Source organism: Agelaius tricolor, unplaced genomic scaffold (genome assembly GCF_023055355.1).
Source record: "Agelaius tricolor isolate 1412-34295 unplaced genomic scaffold, bAgeTri1.0.p SCAF_20, whole genome shotgun sequence".
Lineage (NCBI taxonomy): Eukaryota > Metazoa > Chordata > Aves > Passeriformes > Icteridae > Agelaius > Agelaius tricolor.
Window position 1 is genome coordinate 10,235,956 of NW_027269280.1, and position 26,028 is coordinate 10,261,983.

Genomic DNA, 26,028 nt, shown 5'->3' on the forward strand with positions numbered 1-26,028 from the left:
CTTTGCTTAGTGATGCAGCAAAAGTCAACCATCTTTGATAAAAGGACTTTTCAAGGACACTTGAAAATAAAAGAAAAAAGTATCAGTACCTTTTCTCCATCTGTAGCCACACAGTCCTCCAGTCACCAGAAATACAGGAAGGAGCCAGAGTAATACAATGCAAACACTTTTCCTTCCAAAAACAAGAAATCCAGCTTCAGCCTGAGAAGAGCCATGGTTTGCAGATGCTTCCATCAAGGAACTAAATACCTCTATTCTTAATTCCATATCAAGCAGGTGCCAGACCACTCCACCCCAAAATACAAAGCCCCAGGTGCTGCCTGCTCTCTCTTTCAGCCAGTTGGGCCTCTGCCTCTCAGGTGTGAGGCCTCAGAGTTGATTGGCATTAACCCATTGCCACCCACTGCACAACTAGGGCTTGTGGAGAGGAAACACATTCTTGGGGGTTTTTATGGTAAAACTCAGGTAAATAGGAGTGAGGTTAAAGGACACACTGTGCATTTCCCACTTGTCCTACAGAAGGGAAAGGGAACAAATCTACAGCAAAAATTTCTCACTTTCATGCAAGCAATAAAAGCTTGTATTCTTGTATTTCCAAAATGTCAAAACTGTGGAAGTAGTGCAGAGCTTAGCATAAGCTGCCATTGCTGCCCTTTGTCTCACAGAATCCTCTCAGAATAGGTTTAATGCTGCAGCCATGAGGCTTTTCCCATCACTAATGTGTCCCCAGCCTGATGCTTATAAAAGAGTCATAATTGTGCCTTTCCTCCATTACTGAGTCTCCTTGCTTTGGCAGTCCTTTGGACCAAGATCTCTGTTTTCCTTTTTTCTGGGGAGATTCATTTTGTGCAAAAATGTTATTGTGCAAAACTAACATTCTTTTGTTTACTGTTTTGTCCCCCTGCCCTGCTGTCAGTGTAGGGCCCCCAGCCAATGGAGCAGGCCTGTAGCAGCCTGTTTCCTGCCAGAGGGAGAGCTCATCAGCCTGAAATCCCCCACAGCTGGGCAGTAGCAGAGTGAAGGATGAAGTGAGGAGGAGGATTCAGCCCCACTCCCCATTTGGCAGGGATGGGGGCACTTCCCAGCTCTGATGTCCTGTGCTGCACTGGGGAGAAGCAGGAAGAGGTCTCTGGAGAAGGCCTAGCCAAATCCCCTCCTACTCCTCCTTCAACCACGAGGCTCTTGCTGTTTCACACACTTTTTACCTCAGCTGACACTGGCAGAAGGTGTTGTGCCCTTTCCTGAGTGCATTTTTCCAGAGGTGTGAATGACAGGCTCAGCCCTGCCCGCAGAGGGGCTGGGGTGGAACTCACCATGTCCACCCTGGGGCAGCCCCAGCCTCACCCCAGAGGGTCTCTCAGCCCCCCAGCAGTGCCTGGGCATCTGCAGCAAATAAATTCCACCCCTTGCCTCAGCAAAATGCTAATTTCATAATGGTCATTAAAGCATCCACTCACCACACACCCTGCACAGCTCCACTGATGACATCAGTCCCAAAAAACCCTCCTCACACCACAAAGGAAACAGCACCATCAACAACCCCACCAGGATGGGCGATATCCACCCTCAGTACAGTTCCATCCTCTCCCTCACCACAAAAATCCCCATTGCTAATCCCAGGCAATGGTTGGTCTGAGCTTTGCCTTTTACTTTACTGGCCACTGTTTTAACTTCAAATTCCCCTAATAGTGTGTAATCTCCCTGTCTTTGTCTCAACCCACAAGCTTTCAAATCTTATTTTCTCGCCCATTGTTGAGAAGGGGGGCTGAGAGCAGCTGGGTGGGCATCTGGCCAGCCCACCAGGGTGCCACTGCTCTTCTCCACAGAGAATTCCTCAGGGAATCCCTCTGGGCACATCAATCAGCAAATACAAGCTGAAGGCCCCAAGAGGTGGTGAATACAAGCACTTATATTATGTAAGAACTTTTCCTGGATGGACTAACGTTTCAAATAAGAATTTGAAGTTGACCTGCATTCAAAGCTTTGCTAAAAATCTCTCAAAGATTCCCAAACCGAGCAACTTCCAGGTGTGCAAAATATTGATTGTGGCTTATGGTGCCAATGTGCCAAGGATTAGGAAACAGCCAATTTATTGGCATGGATCAAGTACCCAAAAAAAACAGGGTTCTTCCAGCACCAGGATGCTGGCTGCAGTGGCAAGACAGCAATCCCAATCTTCTGGGACTTCCCTCAGAAGCCAGATTAACAATTTTTTTGTAAATTACTAATCTAAAGCAATTTGTTGTTGTTGTTGTTGTTTCCTGCTCTGGTTATGTTTTAGTAGCCAAATATATTTTCCTTCCAGAGAAGAGCTGGGAATCCAGGAACCTGCAGCCAGGGGAGGCAGCAATTAGTGGTTTGAAGTGTTAATGGGACCACAGTGGGAACTGGAAGTCCCTTGAACTCAGCTATTAGCAAATTAATAAAAGGGGTAACACGCTCTCCTGAGTGTTACAAATTTAGCACTAATTAGAACTTCTCTTTCTTAGCTATTTTAGGCAAGAAAATCTTCAATATCCTTTGTTAAATCTTAATCATCTTGTTTGTAGAAGTAAATCATATGGAAACATTGGTTTCTCCACCCAGCTACAGTCTATTTAACTTTTTCCATTCTCCTTTTCTTTGTGACATGACTTATAGCTAGATATTTTGTAATCAGTTAGCTTTATTTATCAACTCTTACCCCAGAGGAAGGTTTTCTTTGACTAGGACTAACCTACAGGCCATTAATTTGTCACAGTCCATCCCTGACTTCTCAAAGATCCCCCCTTCACAGGAACATCAGTGGTCCAATTTATTTATATTTGTTTTATGTATTTATTGCTCATACATTCCAGATGTTAAACCTCATGGAGTTCTTGTAACTGGCAAGCATCTCTTTCTGCCAGAGATATACACATGTAGATTTTTGTGTATTTTAACACTTGGGAATTAATCACGAGAGAAACTTAATCAAGTTTGCAATGATGAAAAGCCCTTAATTAGAGCAGAAGCCAAAATGTCCTCCTGCTCTTCTTGCACTGCCCAAATCTCATCGAAACCTTGCCTGAAGACCAGAAAACAAATCTCACAGTTGATTGGATATATCTAATTGTGAATTGATGTCTATGCTTTTGCAGATATGTTTCAAATCTTGCCTGGCGGCTGCATTGGCCAATTTGCCCATACTGAGGAAATTAATTCATTTTTAACTACAGAGCAAAGCTGTGATGTTGGGCAATATATGTCTCCTTTCTGTAAAGAATATTACTTGTCTCTAGGAAAATCAGTGCATTGCTAAGTGATTGACAGAACCACAAAAGATTTAGCTTTTAATGTTTAGGAAACACTGATGGAGAAGAGAAAGCCCTACAGGCTGGCTGAGGCAGAACAAACTCACTTCCATTCAGCAAAAGCCATATTGAACATTAAAGAGGAGATGGAGATGGAAGGTTACATCTTCACTGAAACCACTAAGTAAAAAGAGCATGTTAGAAGTAATCAGTGGGAATCTCATGGTTTAAAACACACATGTACAGGTGCACGCCACCAGCAGTGCTGAGAGCTGAAGCAGACACTGTCTGAATATACACCATAAAGCCTGAGAAATACTGGACACTGTCAAGGTGGCCTTCATAAATTAATGCAAGCTGATGTTAAAATCTCTCCTTTACAATCAATTAGAAAGGTTAGTTTGGCAGCAGGATTAATAACCTCTGAAACAAATGTAGCATGACAAGGAAGATTCCATGACCATTTCATGTCTAGAAAAACTGGATGAAGACTGTTTCTAGTTAGCCTGTGGAGGGAAACACAAAATACAGTCATTTCTGTTTACTTCTGCTAAACAGCTGGTCAGAGAGTACTTTCTGTACTGTGTGAGCCTAAAGCAAGTGTTGTTTTTGCTTTTCTCTACTGCATGAGGTAGGATGCAAGTGGTGTTCACTGAGGTGACACTGTGACATCCTGTCTGCCTTTAGGGCTCTAAATACTAACAGCAACTGAGTCCTTTTTTTCCCTCCATGTGGGTTATAATTGTGGCAATAAGATGTGTGAACCTGTGAGCTGGGCAGCACATAGGTAAATTCCAGGTGATGATTTAATGCTGGTGAATACAAGTCTTACAGTCCTGCAAGCAGCCTGGTACTGGAGAGGACCTTTGAGGTCAATTCATTTCCCTTCTGTCACAGGCAGCCCTCTGAAAGAAGCTGCATGATAAAGTGACCCAGCTCCATTACAAAGTTAATTTTTTTGCCACCATTTCTACTACTGTAATGGTGCAGGAAGAGGAATCCTACAGCAGGTCCTTGAAAATGTAGAAATCTTCCTATTGCCAGCCTTAATATACTCTTATCCGGTTTATTCACATCTTTCTTTTCTGCCAAAATTGTGCTTCTGCTTAAATAGCGCTTCTCCCTTCTGTGTGCTCATCCGTGATGTATTTATAGGGAGTCCTCTCTCAGCATTCACTGCATGAGATAAAACAAGCCATCCTTTTTTTAGACTCCTTTCATATAACAGACTTTCCACAATCTGAATCATCCTTGCAGCTCATCCCTTCACCTGCTCCTGTCTGGGCATGGGGAGCAGAACGAGCAAGAGCAGCTATATATTCTCCTACCAGGGATTTTTACAATGCCATTAATACTGCCTTGTTTCCTTACTGCTCTGTTGTACATTTATATACTCTCTGTATGTAGAATTCTTCAAGCATATAAATTATGTTACACAGTGAGCTATCAAATACTGGTGTGTCATCTCCTCTGGGGCCACTTGTGCTCCTTGGGAGTGTGGTCAGCATCTTGCAGGCAAAATCCTTCAGTGCTTTTCATCTGGTGCTTTTTCATCCTTGATAGCTCCTGCAGAGTGTTTCAGCATGAAGATGTTTCAGCAGTCATTACAAAAGCAAGTGAATCATTCAGAAAAAGCACAATCCATCCATCTTCTTTAGTGTCACCAATTAATAGCTGCTCAGGATGCTTTGCAACCTATAGTTGCTTAAGGGAAGAAAAATAACCACCCCCTTCCTATAGTGCTGTGCTGTCATTATATTCTGTGTATCCTGCCCAAGCAAGGGAAGCTTTATTAAATCCATTTGGCAATCTGCAAAGGGTTCTGATACGGGGCTTTAAAGAAGAGTGAAAAAACAGAATAAGAAGGGAACTAAAAACCAATTGGTAGACAAGATTATTTCTTTTCATTGGAACACACTTCTGTTTTTAGGAGCCAGTGGTCAGAGCCTGATTTGGTGGCCACACTTCTGTCTGCTGCTGCCCCTCCAAGCAAACAGTGCTGAGGCCACCAGTTTCCTCCACTTGATGGAGCTGGAACAGCCTTTTACTTCATGCTTCTGGTTTGGAATATTTTGCTGCAGACTGTGCAAAATAAGGGATCATTTTAAAAAGGGAGCAGTGTTGCCTTTGTGGGCAGCTCAGGCTGGGTCTGTGTGCTCATTGCTCCAGTCACAAGCTCCTAGAGCAGAGTCATTGCACCCTTTGGTGAAGCTCTGCCTTGGGCACTGGCAGAGCACCTGGAGAAAATCCAGACCCACATTTGCCAGACCTGAAGATGCATTCCCCAGCCTGCCCACAGCTGCTGGCTCCAATCTCTCCCTCCCATCTCACCTCCCTGTCTAAAGCACTTTTGCCACTGGACATGCCCCAAGCAGGACAGCAATGCCACCTCTTGGGGGGAATCAGCTCAACCCCAGCCCCTGTGGCATAGTTGGAGCTCTGTGCCTAAGTGTAATGGAACCTGATGAAAGCTAATTAAAAAGAAAACTGTCCATTTTGCTGTCTCTTTAGGGTTTAGTCATAAAAACCTTGTTGTCTCACAAGCCTAAGCAAGTGTGTTCACATGTAAAAATCAGCCATAAAGCTGCCTGGAGGGGCCTTAACATGTCTAAGCTGTCATTTGTAAGGGCTGCCTCAAGCCTGGATCCTGCAGGTAGGAATGACCTTTCTGCTGTCCTCAAACCACCCTGCATAAGTGGGGCATCTCTGCTTCAAAATGGGAAAGAGGGACAAGCCCAGGGATCCTTCACTGACAGTCATGTGCATTGGATGTTTCTCCATCTGGCCTTGACAGGAGCTGGGAATCAAAGGCAAAGAGTACTTGTTATATTAGAGCTGTGCCAAAGATGTTCAGAGGTTAAGAGAGTGTAAATCTAATAGGAGTGTTTCCTGGTCTTCTCCTCAACCCCAGCTAGGCTACAATTTTTAAGGCAAAGTGAATTTCCTTTAGGACACAGGAGTCACCATGTTTTTTTGCAGTGAAAAAAATTATGGGATGTGTCCTCTTGGCTGCCCCAAGGGAAAAATCAACATGGTTTAAATGGCAGCTCTCCCCAGTGTCTGTCCAGGATGAGATTTTCACTCACCCAAACTCTGCAAAATTCAGAGTTTCTGCAGAAACTGGGCTTGTGCAGAAGGTGTATCTGGGTGGGTTTCCCTGGGCAGGAGGAGAGGGCTGCTTTTGGGGTAACTCCAGCTGGTGTCTCCTTGCAGGCGTCGGAGGTGGAGCGGCAGCTCTCCCTGCAGGTCCACACCCTCCGGGAGGACTTTCGGGAGAAGAATTCCTCCAGCAGCCAGCACATCGTGCGGCTGGAGAGCCTCCAGGCCGAGGTGAGTCACCTGCCTCCCTCCTGCAGAAAGCAGCCAGGGCTCTTGGAGCTTGTGTAATGACCCTCTCTGAGCTGGGCAAACACAGTCAGCCAGTGGAGCCAGCAGAGGGATGGCAGCACTGTGGCACAGGACTCCCCCAGCAAGGATTGCTCCATGGTGTTCTGGCTGGGCTGGCTCAGGGCACCTTCCAGTGCTGCCTTTGCCACAGCGTTCCTGCAAAATGAATGGATGAGAAGGATCTTCCAGGAGCCAAACTATGGCTGTGCTCCTGCAGGGCTGCTGTCCAGTACAGACTAAACTCTGGTAGGAATGGTGGGAAGGTCTGCAAGGGTTTTTTTCTCTGTTGCTCATGCTTGCAAAGAAAGCAGCAATCCTCTCTTGCCTCTGAGCCATGCACTTGGGAAAGCAAGGAGCCCCTGCCTGTTTTAACTCAGGTACATTTGCAGGAATGAGACAACTTCCTTCCTTTCCCCTTCCCTGACAGGCTCACTGGGGATCACATAGACAGGTAGAAGATGGGTAGAAGATGTCCAACTCTACTACCCAACCACTTCTTTTATTTAAAAGCTGTCTGGAAAAGCTTTTCCTAAAATCTCTCGATTTCTTTTCTCCCGCTCCCACCTGCTCCTTGCTGGTCCCTCGCCTTTTCTTCCCTTCCCCTTGGTGTGGAGCAGCAAGTCCTTGAAGTAAGTATGGAGGCTTGGAAAGGGTTTGCCTGCACATCCATTGCTGTCACCATGCATGCCTGTCACCATGCATGCCACACCTTGTCTCCTCACCTCCTTCCTGTCTCTTGCTTTCCAAACCCTTTCCCCCTGTGCCTTTCCCATGGTCCAGGGCTCATGGCAGAGCGGTGTTTTTTATGTTGTATTGTTATTTACAGCATGTTCATTACTCTGCCTACCAAATATGAAATCTTGATACAATCTCTCCATTAAACCTCTTATTTTTCTTTTTTCAACCCATGCAAATCATGGTGGTGGTGGGCAGAGACATCTCAGAAACCATTAGTCACCTCAGAGCAGCTTTCCAATACCTCCAGCAGCCTTTACTCTGCAGAAATAGCAAGTCCACATACTTGGCTGATACTCCTTTGTGCAGCCAGATCTTTCCAGCAACCCAGAAAGCAGCAAAGAGACAAGGTCCCAAAGAGGCCAAGAAAACAGTAGGAATTTGCTGAATTTGTCTACGCTCCATGAACTGAAAGGAGGCCATAAGGAATATTTAGGGTTATGCCAGACTGGTGGATGGCTGGCATACCAGACCCCAGAGATCCTCTGTGTACTAATGTGGGGAAAAGCTCCTTCTTCTTGGTTAAACAAAAGAAGTGACCTTGGCTAGTGCTGATTCATCCCTTGCACTGTTCCCAGCTAACTGAGTCATGGAGGGTTTGTTTGGCAAACTGTCCCTTGCCTGAAATCACTGCCCTTGACAATTAAAAGAAATGAACCAATTTTGGAGGCAACCGATCACTGGGAGGCTAAAAATAAGCACGGCACAGAAAAGAGTCTACACAATTGAAAAGACAGAAAAATCCCTGGTGAGGACCTGATGAACACACACCAATTAAGAACAGCAATGGGCAGTGCTGTGGCACAGCCCTGCAGGGAGCAGGATCCCACAGACTCACCCTGTATCATGCTGGCTCACCCTGTGATCTCCAGCACCCATACAGGAGAAAATGCCACCATCAGGACCAGCCAAAAAAGTAACCAGTTCTTCCCAGTCTTTTGAATATTCAGGTTCAAGGGATGGGCAGGGGTGGTCTCCACTTAATATTGATTTCAAGGAATATGCCTTGCATATTCCTGCCAGTGCACACCCAGCCCCTTTGGAGCAGGCCCTGCAGCCTGGGAAAGGAGTTGGTTCCTTTCAGAGCTTTCCTAAGCTTTAAACCACACACAGAGGTAGTTTCTGTCATACAGGTACAGAACATCTGTGTACATCCTTCTGCTTGTCGCTGTTTCATGTCTCTCCTGGGAATGTGGTGTTTCTCCTCTCTGCTCCCTGCAAAGTCTGACAGGGCCTCTCTTTGCCCTGCAGATCAAGATGCTGACGGACAGGAAGCGGGAGCTGGAGCATCGCCTCAGTGCCATGATGGAGGAGAACGACCTGCTCCAGGGAACTGTGGAGGAGCTGCAGGACCGAGTGCTCATCCTGGAGAGACAAAGCCATGACAAGGACCTGCAGGTGAGGAGGCAGCAGTGAGACAGGGAGGGGATGGGGAGATGCAGTAAAAGTCATGATTTGGGGTAAAATTGGCCACAAACTGGGAGACAGAACAACTAGAGGAATGAAATGGCTCATGCAAGAATGGCAGCAAGCAAGGTCCGGGGTGTTCCCCGTGAAGACAGGTAACAGGAACATCAACGAGGCATCTTGACAGCAAAGAGCAGCTTAGGAGGGAGATCTGAGCAAGGAAGTGGGGCGGGGTACTGGGGAAATAAGGTAAATGCAAAAAGAATCAGAGGACTCTGGTTACAGTTCATTTTATTTCATTTTTTAAGAGTAGAATTGGCTTCAAAAGGGGCTTCTCTAGATCCAGAGAAGCCCCTCTTGATCTCTGCTGTTCCAGAGTGCTGTCACTGACCTCTTAGATCCCAGTGCTCAGGTGGTTTCCCAACAATCTCCATGGTGTTCACAGCCATGAATCACCAAATGTCACTCCCCAGAAAACGAGCTTGGCCCCTCTGAGGCTTAGGGCAGAGCAAGGTTTTTCCATTTCACTTCTGTGGGTTACCAAGCACTGAATCCTCAGTTCTGTAAAACAACCCTGAGTAATTCTTCCTTTTTTAAATATATATTTGTATATGTTTTTAAAAAACATGTAGATAGCACTTTCTCTTTGGATCCACTTCCTGCTGTGTTGTTTTCAGCAATTTTTTTTACCTGAGTCCCAACTTCTTCACAATGTTCTCCATTTTAGTGCTGATTAATCTGCTATTTTTATCTTTCTGGATATTCTGGATTCTAAACAGTGCCTAATGACACTTAGAGATTATTAGGCTCCAATAAACAGCAATACCAGCCAAGAGTACTTTCCTCCTGGCTGGAAACCCTGTTTTGTGTCACTCATTCCTCCCTCCCAGCTCCCTCACAAACCAAGAGATTGATCCAGTCCATATTGCCTCCATTAATATTCTTCTGTTTCCTTGCTTTTCTTCCCAAGCTGCACCAAAGCCAGCTGGAGCTCCAGGAGGTGAGGCTGTCCTACCGGCAGCTACAGGGCAAGGTGGAGGAGCTCAGCGAGGAGAAAAGTCTCCAAAACCTCAACACAACCAGCACATCCCTGCTCTCTGAGATAGAGCAGAGCATGGAGGCAGAGGAGCTGGAGCAAGAACGAGAACAGGTATTTGCCCTCCAGCCTCTGGGGAAGCCCACAGGCCACTGTGACCAGAGCAAAAGGGAGTTTAATGCATTTGATCTGGATTTGGAGCTGAAAATTGGGATTGGGGTTTGGCATCAACACCCTTTGACCATATGAAAGTAAACCTCTGCATCCATTTCCAAATCAATGTGGCAAATATTTGTGAGTGCTGGAAATCCCACACTGCACTTTGTGACCATGTTCAGAGGGGTCCAAGGATGAGGGAAGAGGATCTGACTCCATGTTTCAGAAGGCTGATTTATTATTTTTTGATATATATTATATTAAAACTATGCTAAAAGAATAGAGGAAAGGATTTCATCAGAAGGCTAGCTAAGAATAGAAAAAGAAGGAATGATAACAAAGGCTTGTGGCTCGGACAGAGTCCAAGCCAACTGACTGTGATTGGCCATTAATTAGAAACAACCACATGAGACCAATCCCAGATGCACCTGTTGCATTCCACAGCAGCAGATAACCATTGGTTACATTTTGTTCCTGAGGCCTCTCAGCTTCTCAGGAGAAAGAATCCTAAGGAAAGGATTTTTCAGAAAAGATGTCTGTGACAGCACTTGGCCATGGAGGGAGGCTCTCCACGGCCCTGACAGCCCAGGCTAATGGCAGGCTCTGTTGTTGCAGCTGAGGCTGCAGCTCTGGGAGGCGTACTGCCAGGTGAGGTACCTGTGCTCCCACCTACGGGGCAACGACAGCGCCGACTCGGCCGTGTCCACCGACTCCTCCATGGACGAGTCCTCAGAAACCTCCTCAGCCAAAGACGTGCCCGCCGGGAGCCTGCGCGCCGCGCTCAGCGAGCTCAAGAGACTCATCCAGAACGTGCTGGATGGGGCAGACTCCACGGTAAGGTGGTGGCACAGAGAGGCCTTGCCTTGGGCATGTCCCCTGGCCCAGAGCTTGCTGCAGGTGCTGCCGGATCCTGAAGGTCCTGGTGTCTCTCTGTGGCACAGGGCACAGCCCACTCTTTGTGTCTCAAACGGTCAGCCAAGAGCCAAGCACGCGGGGTTTCAGCCTGAAGTGCTCAGACCACCTAAAGTTTCAAGCTCGTACAGCTGTCATTGGTCTGGGAATCATTCTGGAAAATTAATAAAAGTGGGCTTACTTTGAGATTTTCAGTAAGTTAGAGTTTCATTGTGGAAATATTGCAGGTTGCCTTACACATCACGGTTCGGTTATTTCCTTTGGGATTTTCTTAACCTTGCTTTATTAGCAATAGTATCACAAAAACATCATAAGCCCTATGTTGGAAGGTTCTGTCCTTGTGAATTGTCATTGGTAAAAATGTCTTGGCAGGAGCTGCCAAACTCAAATCCATGGCAGGTTAAGGGTTTTGCTGGCACAAGATGATGTCTGTAGGATGTGGTCCCCAGGCTGTTGAGCAAAGGGGGTGGCATGGAGGGACCAGTCATCATCCACAGAAGTGCAGAATTACAAGCAAACACCTCACTTTTTGTTGTGGCTCAAATGAGGCCTGGTCCCATTCCCTACAAGCTGTTTGCATTGCCATTAGGGCTTATTTGGGGTGTTGTGTTGAGGAAAACAGTGTAGCCCCTGCAGGGGGCTGTGAGGGAGGACTCACCCTCCTCACTTAAGTACCTATAGGCAGAGCATAGAGATGAAGTTGTATTTGTTAAATAAAACAGAGAGTGTCCTGTAAAACATCCACAAACAGAGACTGTAGCCATGTGGGCTACCAAATGGGCAGTAGGTCTCTGTAAATTTGGTTTATGCCAAGCTCTGCATGCTCTTTGCATCATGTGTGGAAGTACTACCCTTGGTTGAGCACCCTTGGTTGTGGAGGTATATGGAAACAAAAAGCTCTACCAAAGTCACATTCACATTTTCATTGTTTAGCACCCTCATCCCAAACTGGTACCAAATTAATACAATTGCCTTTTTTAAAGTGAAATCTGAGCAAGAGGTTTCTCTCCCGCTCTCAGAGCTCTCGGCGAAGCGACGACGACACCTTAGAGGAACAGATCAGGAGAACCAGTGAGGATTCACGAGCCCTGAGGGAATTAATGGAGGGAGAACGGGGGAAACTGAGGCAGAGTTTGGAGGAGCTGCAGCGACTGCACAGCCAGGTTAGCAACTCCCACACTTTACCTGTGGTCTTGTAACAGCAGTGTTCATCCTCCAAGACATGCCTTCCATCAAAGAGACCAACATGATAAATAACCCAGGAGGATTTAGGCCAAAATGATTGGATGAGGGAGATTTGTTAAACCAAATGCAGAGGATTTAAGCATTTAGGATGAAAATTTCTGACAAATTTTCTGGGGCCCATCTGAAGCATCATCTCAAGCAGCCAAACTTCCTATAGGCCTTTCTCCCAGACTGCTTTTTAGCCAGTCCCTGTTACTTAAATTCTTCTCAACAGAAGATCTCAAAGTATGAGGCTTCTTGATACGGGGTACTGGAAACCTGAAGGTATCCAGGCTGATCTGAATTGCTGCACTGAGCCCTCGTGAGGGGTATGTGCACCATTCCATGGATATAAAGGTGCTGTTGTTATCAGATTTCTAAAGTCCATACCTCTTTGGTGTATTCTCATGGCTGCAGATCTTCACTGACCCCTTCTTCTGCACACTGTTCTCTCTCAGGCCAGGGCTCCTCCAAGGCTCTCCCTAACTGGCTAACCCACCCCCTTTTATCCCAGTCACCTTCACTGGTCACAGCTGCAGCCCAATTAAGGACATCACAGCTGCAGCCCATCAAGGGCAACCGGGACCTCTGGGGCAAAGCCTCTAGACAGATATTCTAATACAATACATTTCCTCTACTACATAAAGGTGCTGCTCTGCTGAGCAGCACCTTTATATCCATGGAATGGTGCACATAACCCTCACAGGGAGGTATGTGCAGCAATTCAGGTCAGCCTGAATTGACCTCTTCCACAGCAGCATCACAAACCCTCAGAAAAGCACTCCCAGAGAATCCTAATTGTGGCCAGGCTGGCACCAGGCAGCACCCCAGGGACCAGCTGAAGCAACCTCAACAGCAAGGAATGGTCCAGCCCCAACACCAACTCCATACCTGAGCACAGAATCCCACTGCACCCCCACCCAGCATCATCTGTGTCTGAGACCCTGTGCCAAGAGCAGGATATGGACACAGGCATCCAAAGAGGTGCTTGGCAGTCCTTGTCTCTGTGGGACAAGACTCAGATGCTGGAGAGGATCTGGAGGCTGCAGCAGGAGCAGCAGCAACTGCACTGGAGCATGGAATGGGATTAATGTCCTTGACTAGTCTTCCCAGCAGTGCTGTATCACCCTTTGGAGAATAAATAGGAAAACACACCTCTGTTCAGAAAGTCAGCACAACCAGGGATCTGACAGCCTTGTGTAGGGCTGTGGGAGCTCCCACCAAAGGGAAAAGAGTGAGAGCATCATTAAACACCCTGGCAGTGGTGGCTGCACTTGTGCAAGGGTGGGAAATGTCCTGCTTCCACAGCAGCTGATCAGGGCAGAGTGTGGGAGAGGAGCAGCCCTGCAGCCCTTCCTTCCCTAGGACTGCTCCTCTCAGCAGTGTGGCCACCACAAGAGACACTTTTGAGGGTCTAGCCTTCTGCCCCCAGTGAGACATGAGCCAGCCACTGCCCTGGCTGTGCTGCTGCAGTCCTGTGCACCACACACAGCTTCCCTTGCCCTTAAACACACCTGAGATGGAGGAGACAAGGGCTCGACCTCTGCAACCTGGCAGTGCTGACAGAGACCTTTAGAGATTTATTCACAGATTTTATTGTCTGATCTCCCCAAACTCTCCAGCCAGGAGGGACCAGAAAACCAGCCCTGGATTGCAAGCCTGGAACCCTGGGTCTGCTTTTAGGGGTCCCCAGCTGCCAAAGCTCTGAATATTTAGTAAGCAAAGGGAGGACTGCAGTTCTGTTTTCTTCTCACACCTCTGTGTGATGTGGAGAAAGATGAGGCGTAGCTACAAATGCAGCAGCCATTACTCTCAGAGAGGAACTCCAGCCTCCCACAGCCAGTACATGTCTCCCACAGCTTTGCCTGTTATCCAGCCTCACACTTGCTGCAGGTTAATCATTATTCTCACCACCTGTTAAAGAGGCAACATCATCTTCTGTTCAGTGCTACAGAAAATTGATGCATGTGGAAATCTGGTCCAGCCGGGGGAAGCAGTGCTCTGCTGCCTCCTCATCCCTCTGTTCTGGCACTGGTATTGATACAATCAAAGGGGAGCTGCTTCTAAATGGCTTTTAGGATCTTGTGGCATCACACACACATTCATTGCTCCTGCCCAACAGCACAGTGAGCAAGTGGAGACAGGAGCCATCCTCTTCTCTGTCTACACTGAGAAGCTATTTCACACCTTCTGCCTGTTTGTTTCCTCCCATTCTTACCTGAAGCCCAGACAGAACCAATTAAAATCCCAAACCTATCCCTAAACAGCATGTTTTGGGCCTCTGGATCCTCTGTCCCCTGGGATTTCTGTAGAAGTGCTCAGCATCTTTTACATCACCCCATCACCACTGCTCTGTGTCACAGCATTGCTCTGAGGTGCTCCCCATGCAGGGCTGAGGGAGGGGACAGGGGAGCTGTGCCCTGGCACAGCTGGCAGCCCTGGCACAGCTCCCTGGTTCCCTGGCAGCCCCAGCACAGCCCCCCAGTCCCGTGGGGAGTCTCTGCACAGACAGGGTGCAGTCACACCCTCCTCCCCCCGGCCCAGCCGTGCCTCACTAACAGCAGATCCTCCCACACCCTGGATGTGATCAGCCCTTTTTGACTGTCTGCCCTCTATTTAAAGATTTCTTTGAAGATTCAAGCACTACTGAGCTGCATTTAGAGGCAGGAGGTGGGTCAAGTGCTGGAAGGGTTTCCAGGTGGTGGAGTAGTGTAACAGAGTATGTGTGCCCTAGACAAAGAAATTAAATGTGTATGAAATATTGTGAAGCTGTGCTAATGCAATCCTTGCATGATTTCACACCCTATTAACTCACTCTGCACAGGACCAAAACCATAGATCATTTCTCAGACTATTAAAGACTCCAGACATATTTTAAAGTCTAATTAAAATTGTAAGATGTGCCAGTAACACCTTCCATGGTATGAAAGAGAATTTTCACATCCTTTGTCTACAGCTGCATATTACTTCAGAAGATGTAAGGGTCCCTTCAAAAATATTATTTGCTGGTAAATTATGTTAGCAATAATTTAACCCTGGAAAGATCAGAATTATAACAAGCAGACTCAAAGGATGTGTACAAACTGCTTGGAGAGGGACAACCTTTTAGCACTGATGCAGTAGTGTCAGCAAAGTCACAGGTGGGTCCTGCCCTGCCCAGCTTTCAGTGCTGTTTCTGCATGTTACTGAGGCCACCCTGGTGACACATCTTGCCCAGGTGAGCGTCCCAGAGTCACTCAGTGCCTTTCATGGAGGGTGGCACCAGCCCTAACAGCCCCACTCAGCAGACGCAGCTTTTTCTATGACCTGGGGATCTCTCAACCTGCAGGTTCGCCCATGTGGCTTTGCCCCCACACACTTGTGGTACATTTTCCTGAGCAGCCCCGGGTTTCACAGCCTCCCTCTGCCCACAGGTGACGCTGCTGAGTGTGGAGATGACGACGCTGAAGGAGGAGCGGGACCGGCTGCGCGGCGCTGCCGAGGACAAGGAGGCGAGCGAACGGCTCCTGCAGGCCATCAGGGACCGCGACGAGGCCATCGCCAAGTGAGTGCCACCAGCGGCCAGAGCCAGCCTGGGCGGCACCTGAGGAGTGCCATGGCAGGAGATGCCTCTGCAGTGGCTTTCTCCTGCTCTCCACAGCAGCTCTGACAAAGTGCTGGTGCTGGGAAATGCAGCCAGGAGCCTGGGAGCAGGGCAGGAGATGCTAAAGGCAGAGCTGCCCCATGGCTGGACTGAGGGCATTTAGGAGCGTTCTGTGAGCCGTGTTTGTGCCATCCCTAGTGCTGGTGTGAGTCACAGTGAGGAGGAGAGGACTTCAGGAAGCTAAATGCAAACACTAGGTCTGCCCTATTTGTCACATTTTTCTTCCTTTACTGTTCCAGAAAAACAGCCCTGCTTTTCTGACCATCCCCATTACAGCCTGCCTGGGCTTCTTCCCCAAGCCATTCCTGTTCCAAGGTCTTTTTTTGCATCTCCAGTCCTGTAATTCTCTGGTTCTCCTTTTGGGATTCTCCCACTGCTTTGGCTCTTTATTTTGCCCATCATCCTTACAGATCCGTGCAGTTCTGCTCCCCCATACCCCAAATCCTTCCTCAGCTCTTGGGCTTGCCAAAATGCCCTGAGGAGAGGGACAGACACCTTTACCCCTCTGTGCTCTGCTAGAAAGGATTCTCTGATAATCCTGGTGGGCCAGGACACCACCAGTCCATCTTCTTAGGGGAAAAGCCCTGGACAAGAGGAGGAGCAGGAGAGGGTTGCACCTCTGAGGGTGCAGGAGCTAAATCAGCCTTCACCATCCCTTTTTGTAAGTGGCTGGATCGCCTGTGCTGCCCCTGCTGGGCTAGCTGGCCACCAGAGTGCCGCGGCTGTGCTCTGGAACACCTCCATCTATTGGCAAGGAGCAGGAGCATCCCAGCTGCGACGTTCCGGTGCCTGTGGGTTGCTGGCTCTGCCGTGGCTATGGCAACACTGCCATCAATCCTGGAAACATCCACCCAGCAGCGGGGAAGCGAACAAAAGGCTGTTCAGGTGCTCAGAGCACTGCCCGCAGGGGAAGGGCACAGCTTCTCCACTTCCCTGTGACCCTGCTGGGCAAAGCAGCAATATTTGGGGCTGGCTGGACTGTCCTGCAGTGCAGGAGCTGAGGGAATGAGGCACGAGTGAGGGGGATTAAGGAGCAGAGAGTGGCAGCAAGGGAGAGCAGACAGGAGCATCTTGTCACTGAAGTGAAAACATCCAGACCGAGTGGGCTGGTTCTGCCTGGGGAGGCTCGTGATTTTCTTCCCACCTCACAGCCCAAGGGTTAAGTTGCTTTTGTTCAACCCATCCCCCCCAAAAATCCCTAAGTCTGAACAGAAATAAAATCACTGCCCGAGGCAGACATCTGGTGTGGAAAATTTTTGCTTGAAGCTGAAGTTTGGTAACATGGGAAGCAATAGGAAAATAGGATCCTTTCAGAGGAAGTGTTAAGCAACCAGTACCTGGAATATGAGAACTGGAAGTGTTAAGCAACCTTGGAATATTTGTGTTTATATTCTAATACCTGGAATATAAACACAAATTCCCAAATTGCTCTTCTACAAGGGAGCTATTACGAGACAAGGAATGAGCTGCAGTTAATAAGATGCAATTATTTCTCTCGAAAATGTTTGCAAGGAAAGATGGTTCAAGTCATGTTACACTTTCCTATCACACAGCAGTTAATTGAAAACTTCAGCTTTGTGCTCACCTGTGTGCTCCCAGCAGGATGAGCAGCATTTCCAGTTTGGGCAGCTTAGGAAATTGCTCCATCCTGAAGGACAATTCCTTTCCACAAGCAAGGAGCAGCTGGAACATCTCAGCCACTGAGCATCTGGGGCTCTTTGGGTAACCTTGTCCATGGCATGACATGCTCAATGGCCACCAAATGTCTGGGAAGAAATGCAGCAGAGGTGTTCCCAAGGGCTGGGACAACTCCACTGAAATTGGGAGCTTTCCTTAAAGCCTAACAATTAATTCAAATAATTTTGACAGGTTTTCATTCTTAAAAAGTATATGCTGTAATAAGCTCTCATCTTTCATTCCTTCCTTCGATCCTTCCTTCAATCAAGTCCCAAGTGAAAGCAGAATTGTGCTCTTTAAGAGATTTTTATGTTTGTTTTATATTGCAATTTATTGATCAAGCAATCAGACATGAGTCATTTGATTTTTAGCACATATCATTTGTTTTCTATGCATGTAAATGGAAGAAAAATAGAAAACATTTGAATATAGATCCTACCTTGTTCTAGATCTCCATGTTATTGGCAAATCTTGCACATTATCCAGGCACACTATTACCTTACACAGCAGTGTATCTGATTTTTTTCAGTATTCTTCACAGTGTGCTTATCAGAAATCTGCTGGTTTGAAGGTAAAGATATCAAAAGTTCTTCACTCAGATTAATAGATTGTTCAGAATACAACAGAGATGAACATCTTAGGATGTGGGGACTTGCCAGGGAAAGACATAAATTGTAGATTTGTTTAGATATGCCTGACTCTTTGTTTAGAAAGAAGGAGGTGCCAAGTCTGGATTTCTGTCCCCGCAGGAAGAACGCGGTGGAGGTGGAGCTGACCAAGTGCAAGATCGACATGATGTCCCTCAACAGCCAACTCCTGGATGCCATCCAGCAGAAGGTGAACCTCTCGCAGCAGCTGGAGGCCTGGCAGGTGAGACATGAGCCCACTGTCCCCCCTCCCTGTGGCTGTGTCCTGTTCTCTGCCCGAGCACCCATGGATTGGGTGTTTGGGGGTTTTGGCTCTGCAGGAGCCAGCGATGCTCATGAGGTGTGGGGGGTGCTGCCCCTCCCTGCTCCCACCCTTTTGGCTGTGAGCAGTGAATTCTACAGCTCTAAACTCCTTTAAAATGGAGAAGCAGACTGTGCCTCACATGGGAAATGTGCACATTGCTCTGCCCTGGGGTGGGGAGGGGTCCATGCAGGAGGTGTCCCCAGGCAGGCACACCCTGGTACACGTGGGCACAGCATGTCTGTGCATTTCCATGATGGAGCAGAAAGGTGGGAGAACGAGGTTGTGCTGATTGTTGCTGCACTGTTTGCATAAACTCTGAAGATCCATCAAGAAGGAGAAGCTAAAATTCCAGTTCTTCAGCAAGGTGAAAAAACAAAGTCATGGCAGTTCCACAGCTGCCCTGGAGATGCTCTGCTTGGGGTCAGTGGGGAAAATCCTTGTGAGCAGACAAAGCTGCCTCCTCCCAAAAGCAGCACCAAGGGAGGGGTACTTCAACAGAAAATAGAGCAGACTCAAGAGCAAAGGTCTGTGCCATTTATAGTGATTTGTTGCAGACCATGCAAGCCCCCAGCTCTACTAAGAACCAGCCTGACCAGTAGAAACCTTTCCCGTACAACCTCGCTCCTGTTTCAACTCCACTGTGTTTTCGTTTCTCTCTCTCTCTCTTTTTGTTTTGTTTTTTTTTTTTCCCTTTTCTTTTCTTCTTTCTTTTCTTTTTCCTGCTTACAGTTTGCTTCCTCAGGGCTTTTTACTATCTGGCTCCTTTGGTTTCTGATCTAGTGGCCTTTCTCAGTTCCTGTACCAACAGCTTTAGTCGTACACCCCTCCTGCCTTTGAGGTGAGCTCCCCACACCCACCATCCCCTCTCCATCTGCTGCCACCATCACCCACATCCTTCTGTGCCCTCACCATCATCTGGCAAGAGGGGCCAGTGGGGGTCTCCATCACCCACCAATATTCTGCCCACACCCCCCATCCCAGCAGCAGCCAAGGGCAGCATCCTGCACCCCATGGTGAGGCTTCACCAAGGTCCATGGGCAAAGCCAGGCTGAGGTGCACATTTTATTAACCCTCTCTATCCACATATTTAGTATCTGGAAAGTTTCTTGAAAGACAGGCTGGGATTTTACTTCTCAGCCTCATTGTCCAGGTGACACTCTGCTCTGCACAGGAGCTGTCTGGATCCAAGTTCAGTCTGGATGGGTGCTATAAAGTTAGGCCTACTTAGTGCTAGAATAAACCCAGCTTAGGGCCTTAGAACAGGTCCTGTTGCAGTAACACAGCAACCCCAGACCTGCTCCCATCAGCTCTGTGAGCTGAGGCTCAGGCCACTTCATGGCAGTAAGTTGTCTCTAACATACTGACCTGAGGTGTTGCTACACAGCAACAAAAAGGTTTCCAGCCACCTCATGTCCCCTCAACAGCAGCTCAGCCACAGAGGCACAAAACAAGTGGGGAGATTTATGTATTTTGGGGACTATTTTGCAAAGGAGTTTGCAGAAAAGTTTCTGATAAAATAGGATAAAAGTCTCTGCTTTAGCTGGGCATAATTGGACTCTTTAATCTGGTAACATTTTGCTTTTGCTCACTTCTAGTCTGCATTTCACCAAGGGCTGTCAACAAGATGACAGTGTTCTCTAAGGACATAATCATACAGGCTGCAAAATAGGATTCATGCAAAAAATCCTCCCTATCCAAGTGCTTTTCTCTCTGACTCACACATCTGACAGACAGGGATCCAATGCAGTGCACTCTCAATAGTGCATACTGTATTTTTATATATATATGATATTTTTGTGTGTATATATATATATATATATAAATATACATAATCCTTCTCATCCCTTGTTGTATGGTCAATCAAGGACACAGATCTGCCATGCAGGAGCCTGGGTACCTACTTCATTTAGCAGAAGAGGTGCCTTCAAAATCCAAGTGCTGTACATTTTCACATGGCAGCTTCAGCTCTGGAAACCTGTCTCACTGATATTTCATACTGATGTTCACCTCAACCTCTTCAACTCTCCCTCTGCCTTTCCTCTCTCCAGCCCTGCTCTAAAAAGACCCAAAACTTCCCCAGTCTGTGTAGCTCTGCACCCTCCTGCTCCCACAGGGGAAGCCCCCATACTAAATTCAGGCCCAGGTCATGGCTATCAATCCTTTTCCCTGAAGAAAATGCTGCAACAAAAGATCAGCCATTATTAAGTTTCCAGTCCCAGCTGACTGATTTGATTCCAATCCAGAGCAGCTGGGGCACCTGCTGGGCAATGGCAGCACCTTCCCTTCAATCCTGGGGCTGCCCCTCACCAGGTGCTGAATGAACAGCACTTCCACCACTCCAGCCCATCCAGAGTATCCTTACAGTGTCCTCAGCCCTAGTAGGGACCAAACTGCTGGGGAGTAGTTGATTCCTCCTGTGGGGCTAGTTTATATACACACATTTTCACTAAGTTGTAGCTTAAATATGCAATTATAGGAGAAGCAATGGATCTGAAAGTTTAAAATCTGTAAAATTTATAGCCAGGTTTTCAAGGAACGTGTTAGCACATCATTAGTGGCAACAGAACTGGGTAATTATTTTGTATAAAGGAGCTTCACTGTGCTGCAAACATGAACAAAATCAGAGCATTCCTGGTACACCTGAAAAGCCCCAGTTGGTGTTGAGGTGTCAGTCAGAGCTCCCACTGCTGTGCTGGCTCTAGGGGAGGAGGGGGTCCAAGGGATGAGCTCAGTTCTGTTTGGTGAGTCTGGTGCAAAGCCCAGGAGGGATCTGGTGGGCCCACACCTGCCCCAGCCCCTCGGCAGCTCCCCCAGAGAAGCCCCAGTGACAGTGGCCATGCAGCAGCTCTGCCACCCCTGCCTGTCCACTTGCTGTGCACACAGACCTGCTCAGCACAGACTTTGTCCTTCTTCTGGCCTCTGCTTTCAGCTGCATTTGTTCTTCTTATTTATTTCTCCCCAAAGGGGACATCTGCAGGCTGCAGATAGCAGAGAACGCAGCTTAGGGGTGGCAGTGAGTCCCAGGCAGGCACAGAGCTCCTGTGCCAGACCACCTGAGCAATCTGTCCCTCAGAACTGTGTGATTGATCTTCCTCCCTCCCTGAGAAGCCTCGTGGCAGCGAGCACAGCTGAGCCTGCTGTGGGGTGGGGACACAGACCTGTCCCTGCTCCCTCATCCCTGCTCCATCTCATCACTGCACGTTCCATTCCCATTTCAGCCGCCCCACCCCAGCTCCCCTTGGGCGTCAGCTGCCACTAACGGCCCTGTCCTGTCCCTCTGCTGCAGGATGACATGCACAGGGTCATTGACCAGCAGCTGATGGACAAACACCCGAAGGAATGGAGCCAGCTTGCTTATTCCTTCTCCAGTGGCACCAGGCGGAGCGCCAGGCCCTCCCCCAGGCCGGAGCAGCAGGGGGACGAGCCCGGCGGGGCCGAAGGAAACCGGCTCTTCTCCTTTTTCAAGAAAAATTAATTTGAAAAAGAGAAAACTCTCCAACAATTCCTGCTTCAAGATGGGGAGTGGGGCAGCTGCCCAGCTTGCTGATGGACCCAAGTCTGATTCACTGAGTAAAAAAGAAGGGGGCAAAGGAGTTAACCCTTGAGACTCTGCACTATTTACACCGCACCTGGTCTGAACCAAATGTTTACATGAATTGGAGATTTGCAAATTGACAATGTGATTCTAGTAGAAAGAAACTTTTCTTATTCTATACATGAAGTGATAAACTTCAGGGTATATTTTAGGCGCTTTGACACAGTCCAGTTTCTGCTGTGAAGAATTCTCTGATTGTCTTAAAAGCATTCTTATGCTGGAGAAGGAAATAAGCAGCCCCAAGACAGAGCGGTGCAGGGGATTGAGAACTTCTGTCACAGCAAGCAGAAGGGGAAGAAGAGAGCTGAATGCAAGAGGACAGAAGGGAGCCATTTGTATCACCCTGGCAGCTGTGACATCCTTCATCCATCCCACTGAGACTGGAGTCACTCTGGCCCCAGCAATACCATGTTTTGACCAATGTAGCTTTCTCCATGGTGGAAGCTGAGCCCTCACTGCAGCTCCTGCCTGGGCACCATCTCCCCTTGAGCTCTGCGTGGCCGTTCACCCTCCCTGGGATCCAGGCTCCTCACAGCTCAGGGCAGGGGACAGATGGGTGGTGTCACTGTCGTCTCCAGCTCCCTCCTGTTAGAGGTAAGAGTTGCAGGCTGTAGCTACACAGATTTCTCCCCAGGACACTGACCATCTACAACAGATTACAGACTGGATAAAAGTTGTGCATGTTCAGTCCCGGGGCACCTGCTGTTCCTCCAATGGCCAAAAGTAGTTTGGGAGCTTCAGCAAGTCACACACCTTTCCCCAAAGCCATACACATCTCCCAAGCAGAGTAAGAAAACTGTCATTTTAACTGGATAGGCCCCCAAAAGCCTAACTAATAATTCACTGGAAGCCTACTCCCAATGATGTCAGTCAGTCTTTGACACTGGGTTGGCAGACTCCATCCTCAGAAAGCACACTGGCATCTGCCTTCACTGAAGCCAAAGGCTATCAGGGTGTCTACAAAGCTCTGGAAAGCCTGCAGGTTACTCTGCCCTATGCAGAAACACTGGCTATGGCCTGACAGAAAGGAGTTTTGTCCCTGCCTGGGGGTCAGTTGCTACTCAGCCCTTTAGGGACCAGGTAGCCAAAGGTCCTTTGGATCAAAGATGACCAGAGCCTGCTTTGCACGACTTGATCAACAAGAAGGAACGTGGCTTTTTTGGTGTATTCCAGCACACAGCAGTGCTGGAAACCCTGCAATACTCAACTAGGGACCTGCCCTCTGCACTGGATGGGCACTTTACAGCTCTTCTCTTTTATCAGTCTACCATCATAAGCCAGTGAGGAGCACCAGGCTCAGTTCAGAGATGTCCTGCTGCTGTCATGCAATTTTCACACATTCTCCCAGCTCATACTACCCATGAGTTTGTTTCCTGCTGCTTTCAAAAGGCCACCACCTACACTGTCCCACAGCAGACAGAGCTGGCTTCACCTCCAGCCCTGCCCTGCTCAGCAACTTCGGTGCTAACACACCATCCCACAGGGAGCTGCTATCTCTACTCACAGGAACAAGCTTTCTGCTAGAACAGGTACCAATCACCTTCTAAGCAGCAGGTAAGAGGCTGGTGGCTTGGGTTTTACCTCCCTGTGGGATAGAACATCCATAATACCTCAGTATTACAAATATCCTTTCTGCCTATGAAGATTTGAGCATTCCTGTATTTCCTTGTTACATGAAACCACCACATTGGTATGAAATCATCTTGCACTAAGGCAGCTCTGGGCTGCAAGGAGCAGAGTGCTCTGAGACTGGCCATGATAGTGAAGAGCTGAGTGGTGAAACCCATCTACATGAAAGCAATGAACTCTGGATTGCAGAACTTTCTTCAGGAGATGCTTGGGCAAAGCCCCACCAATACAGCTTGATGCTTTTGGGGAAAGGCATCAGGAGCCTCACAGGCAGGGAAGGAAACTGAAACTTGGCCTCTCCTTTCTAGGCAATGCTCAGCTGTCGAGTATCTCCTTGTAGCCACTTGTGCAAGCGAGGGGAAGGGCTGCAGTGCAGTGCCACATGACCTCATGCTCCCATCCTGCCTCTGCTGTGACTCTGGACAGGGCAGGGACACGAGGCACCTGCTCAGCATCTCCTGCTGCCAGGACTCAGTCACACCCACATGCATTACCCCAGCCTTGGATCCCTGCAAAATGAGGAGTGGATGCATGGATGCCAGTGACACCTGGGACACAGTGACACCAGTGAACACTGAGAATGTGACACGGTGACACCAGTGAACACTGAGAACGGTGCTCTGTCACAGGAGAGCCACATGAACATCTCGGTCCTCAGGGACCTTTCTTCTGCTGCCAGTGGTCATTTCCCAGATCCCACCAGCTCTCTTCAAGCCACATGCCCACCATGTGTGGGACTCTACGCCAGTGAGGATGAATGGATGGATGGATAGATGGATGGATAGATGGATGGATGGATGGATGGATGCAATCCTAAGGCAAGGGCCTTAAGTTACCCCACGAAGATGCAGTAATGAGATGAAGAAAGGTGCCTTCTGCTACGTTTGCTGAGGAAAGTGACTCAATCGGTTGCAGGGGTAGGCACAGCCCATCTCTTCATTCAATGAGAATCCTTAATCCCATTGCAATTTTATTTATTTAACAAGAGTGACAGAAGAGATTGCAAGAGGAAAGTCTGCATGTTCTAAGGTGCCAGTTGGGTATGGTTTCTTCAAACAAGCCCCTTACCCTAAAGACTTAGTTGCACTACTAAACCCAGAGATACAAGAGAACTGGGTGTAATGAACTGGACAACACACCAAAGGAGACCTCCTTGTGCTGAGCTGCTACTCCACAGGAACAGAAACTGCCTTAACACAGCAGCTAGGTATTGTCTTCTGTCTTGAAAAACCTCACCTGTATTTGTCACGTTGTGTTTTAACAAGGTCCCGACTGCTTCACTCTGTGCTGTCATTAACACACTGCCCCCATCCTGTCACAGCCTGGAATCAGCCTTGCAGTGCTGGTTGGAAGACACTTCCTTCACTTGTGGCACTTGACTCTTCCAGGATACACCCACGGTGTAAAGGACACAGCAGCTCCAGGAGATGAGATGGAGGAAGGACATCAATCCAGCAGGTACTCAGGATCCCAAAGGAGATTTAATGAGTGGGATCAGCAGCTCTAAACACAACCCTCAGCCTTGCTTTTGAGATAATGGTAAATAAAACAGTAGTGCTGCACAGTCACTGTTCAAATACTGCACAGAGAAGAGATGCCTGCTGAGATTAAGGTTACAAAGGACTTTCCCACAGGTAACAGGAGACTCTTTGGGCAAACGTTTGTTATGCCAGCCTGAGGGAAAAGGGATCAGTCTCCCCTTCCTAAACCCTGCAAGGGAAGCAACTGTAAACAAGGAACAAATGTAAAGGAAAGGCAAGTCACTAGCACTTTATCTTCCCACAAACTTAGATCAGCAACTTGTCATGGAGATGAACAGTAAATGAAAAAGTTACTGACAACAGAGTCATTTTGCAGAGAGAGCAGGAAGTGAGGCTGCAGGCAGGGCCACATGCACTTGTCCTACTTAGAATGGTAGATTCCAGATATGCCTCTCCATCAGGCAAACTCTCTACTCCCCACTCAGCTATAAAAAGCAAGATTGTTTGAACCAAAAAGCCAAGAAAGGAAGTGTCTGGGTGCTGCAGCAATGATTCCCTTGGATTGAGAGGGAAAAAGCACACAGCAGGGACAAGCAGAAAGAATGTACCTATAGATATGTACATATACCACAGTGCTGTAATTTTTGTATGTAGCAGTCATGTAAATAAATGTATGGTTTTTATAAGATACATATTATAAAAATCTATAAAGGCATATTTTTAGTAAAAACAATGCTCTACTTCTTTTGTAAATAGTTCTCTTCAGAATAAAACATCATTTATACGATACTGTCTCAGCTCTCACCACTTTACTGTACCCAGCAGCAAAACAAGCTCATTTTTTGAACTGTCATTTAACACCCAACAGCATCTTTGGTGCTGCATCATCCCACGAAATTCAGCCAGGTAAAGCCCCTGTGTGT

General features: G+C 47.9%; 1 protein-coding gene across 2 annotated transcripts in view; it reads left to right on the top strand.

Moving 5' to 3' along the window:
- The window catches only part of BICDL1 (BICD family like cargo adaptor 1), a 49,698-nt gene extending 23,806 nt beyond the window's left edge, over positions 1–25,892 (top strand). Inside the window, exons 3-11 of one of the 2 annotated variants that reach the window (XR_011682001.1) lie at positions 6,486–6,602; positions 8,646–8,792; positions 9,772–9,951; positions 10,609–10,827; positions 11,925–12,068; positions 15,543–15,673; positions 18,199–18,319; positions 19,130–19,238; positions 21,687–21,824. Coding sequence is in view for 1 of the 2 variants with exons in the window: in XM_071445502.1 (XP_071301603.1) it covers positions 6,486–6,602; positions 8,646–8,792; positions 9,772–9,951; positions 10,609–10,827; positions 11,925–12,068; positions 15,543–15,673; positions 18,199–18,319; positions 21,687–21,875 (1,248 nt within the window). In the remaining variant the exon portion in view is untranslated. Of the gene's footprint in view, positions 1–6,485; positions 6,603–8,645; positions 8,793–9,771; positions 9,952–10,608; positions 10,828–11,924; positions 12,069–15,542; positions 15,674–18,198; positions 18,320–19,129; positions 19,239–21,686 lie in introns of both variants that reach the window. The other variant, XM_071445502.1, reaches the window with a different exon arrangement.
- The last annotated feature ends 136 nt before the right edge of the window (positions 25,893–26,028 follow it).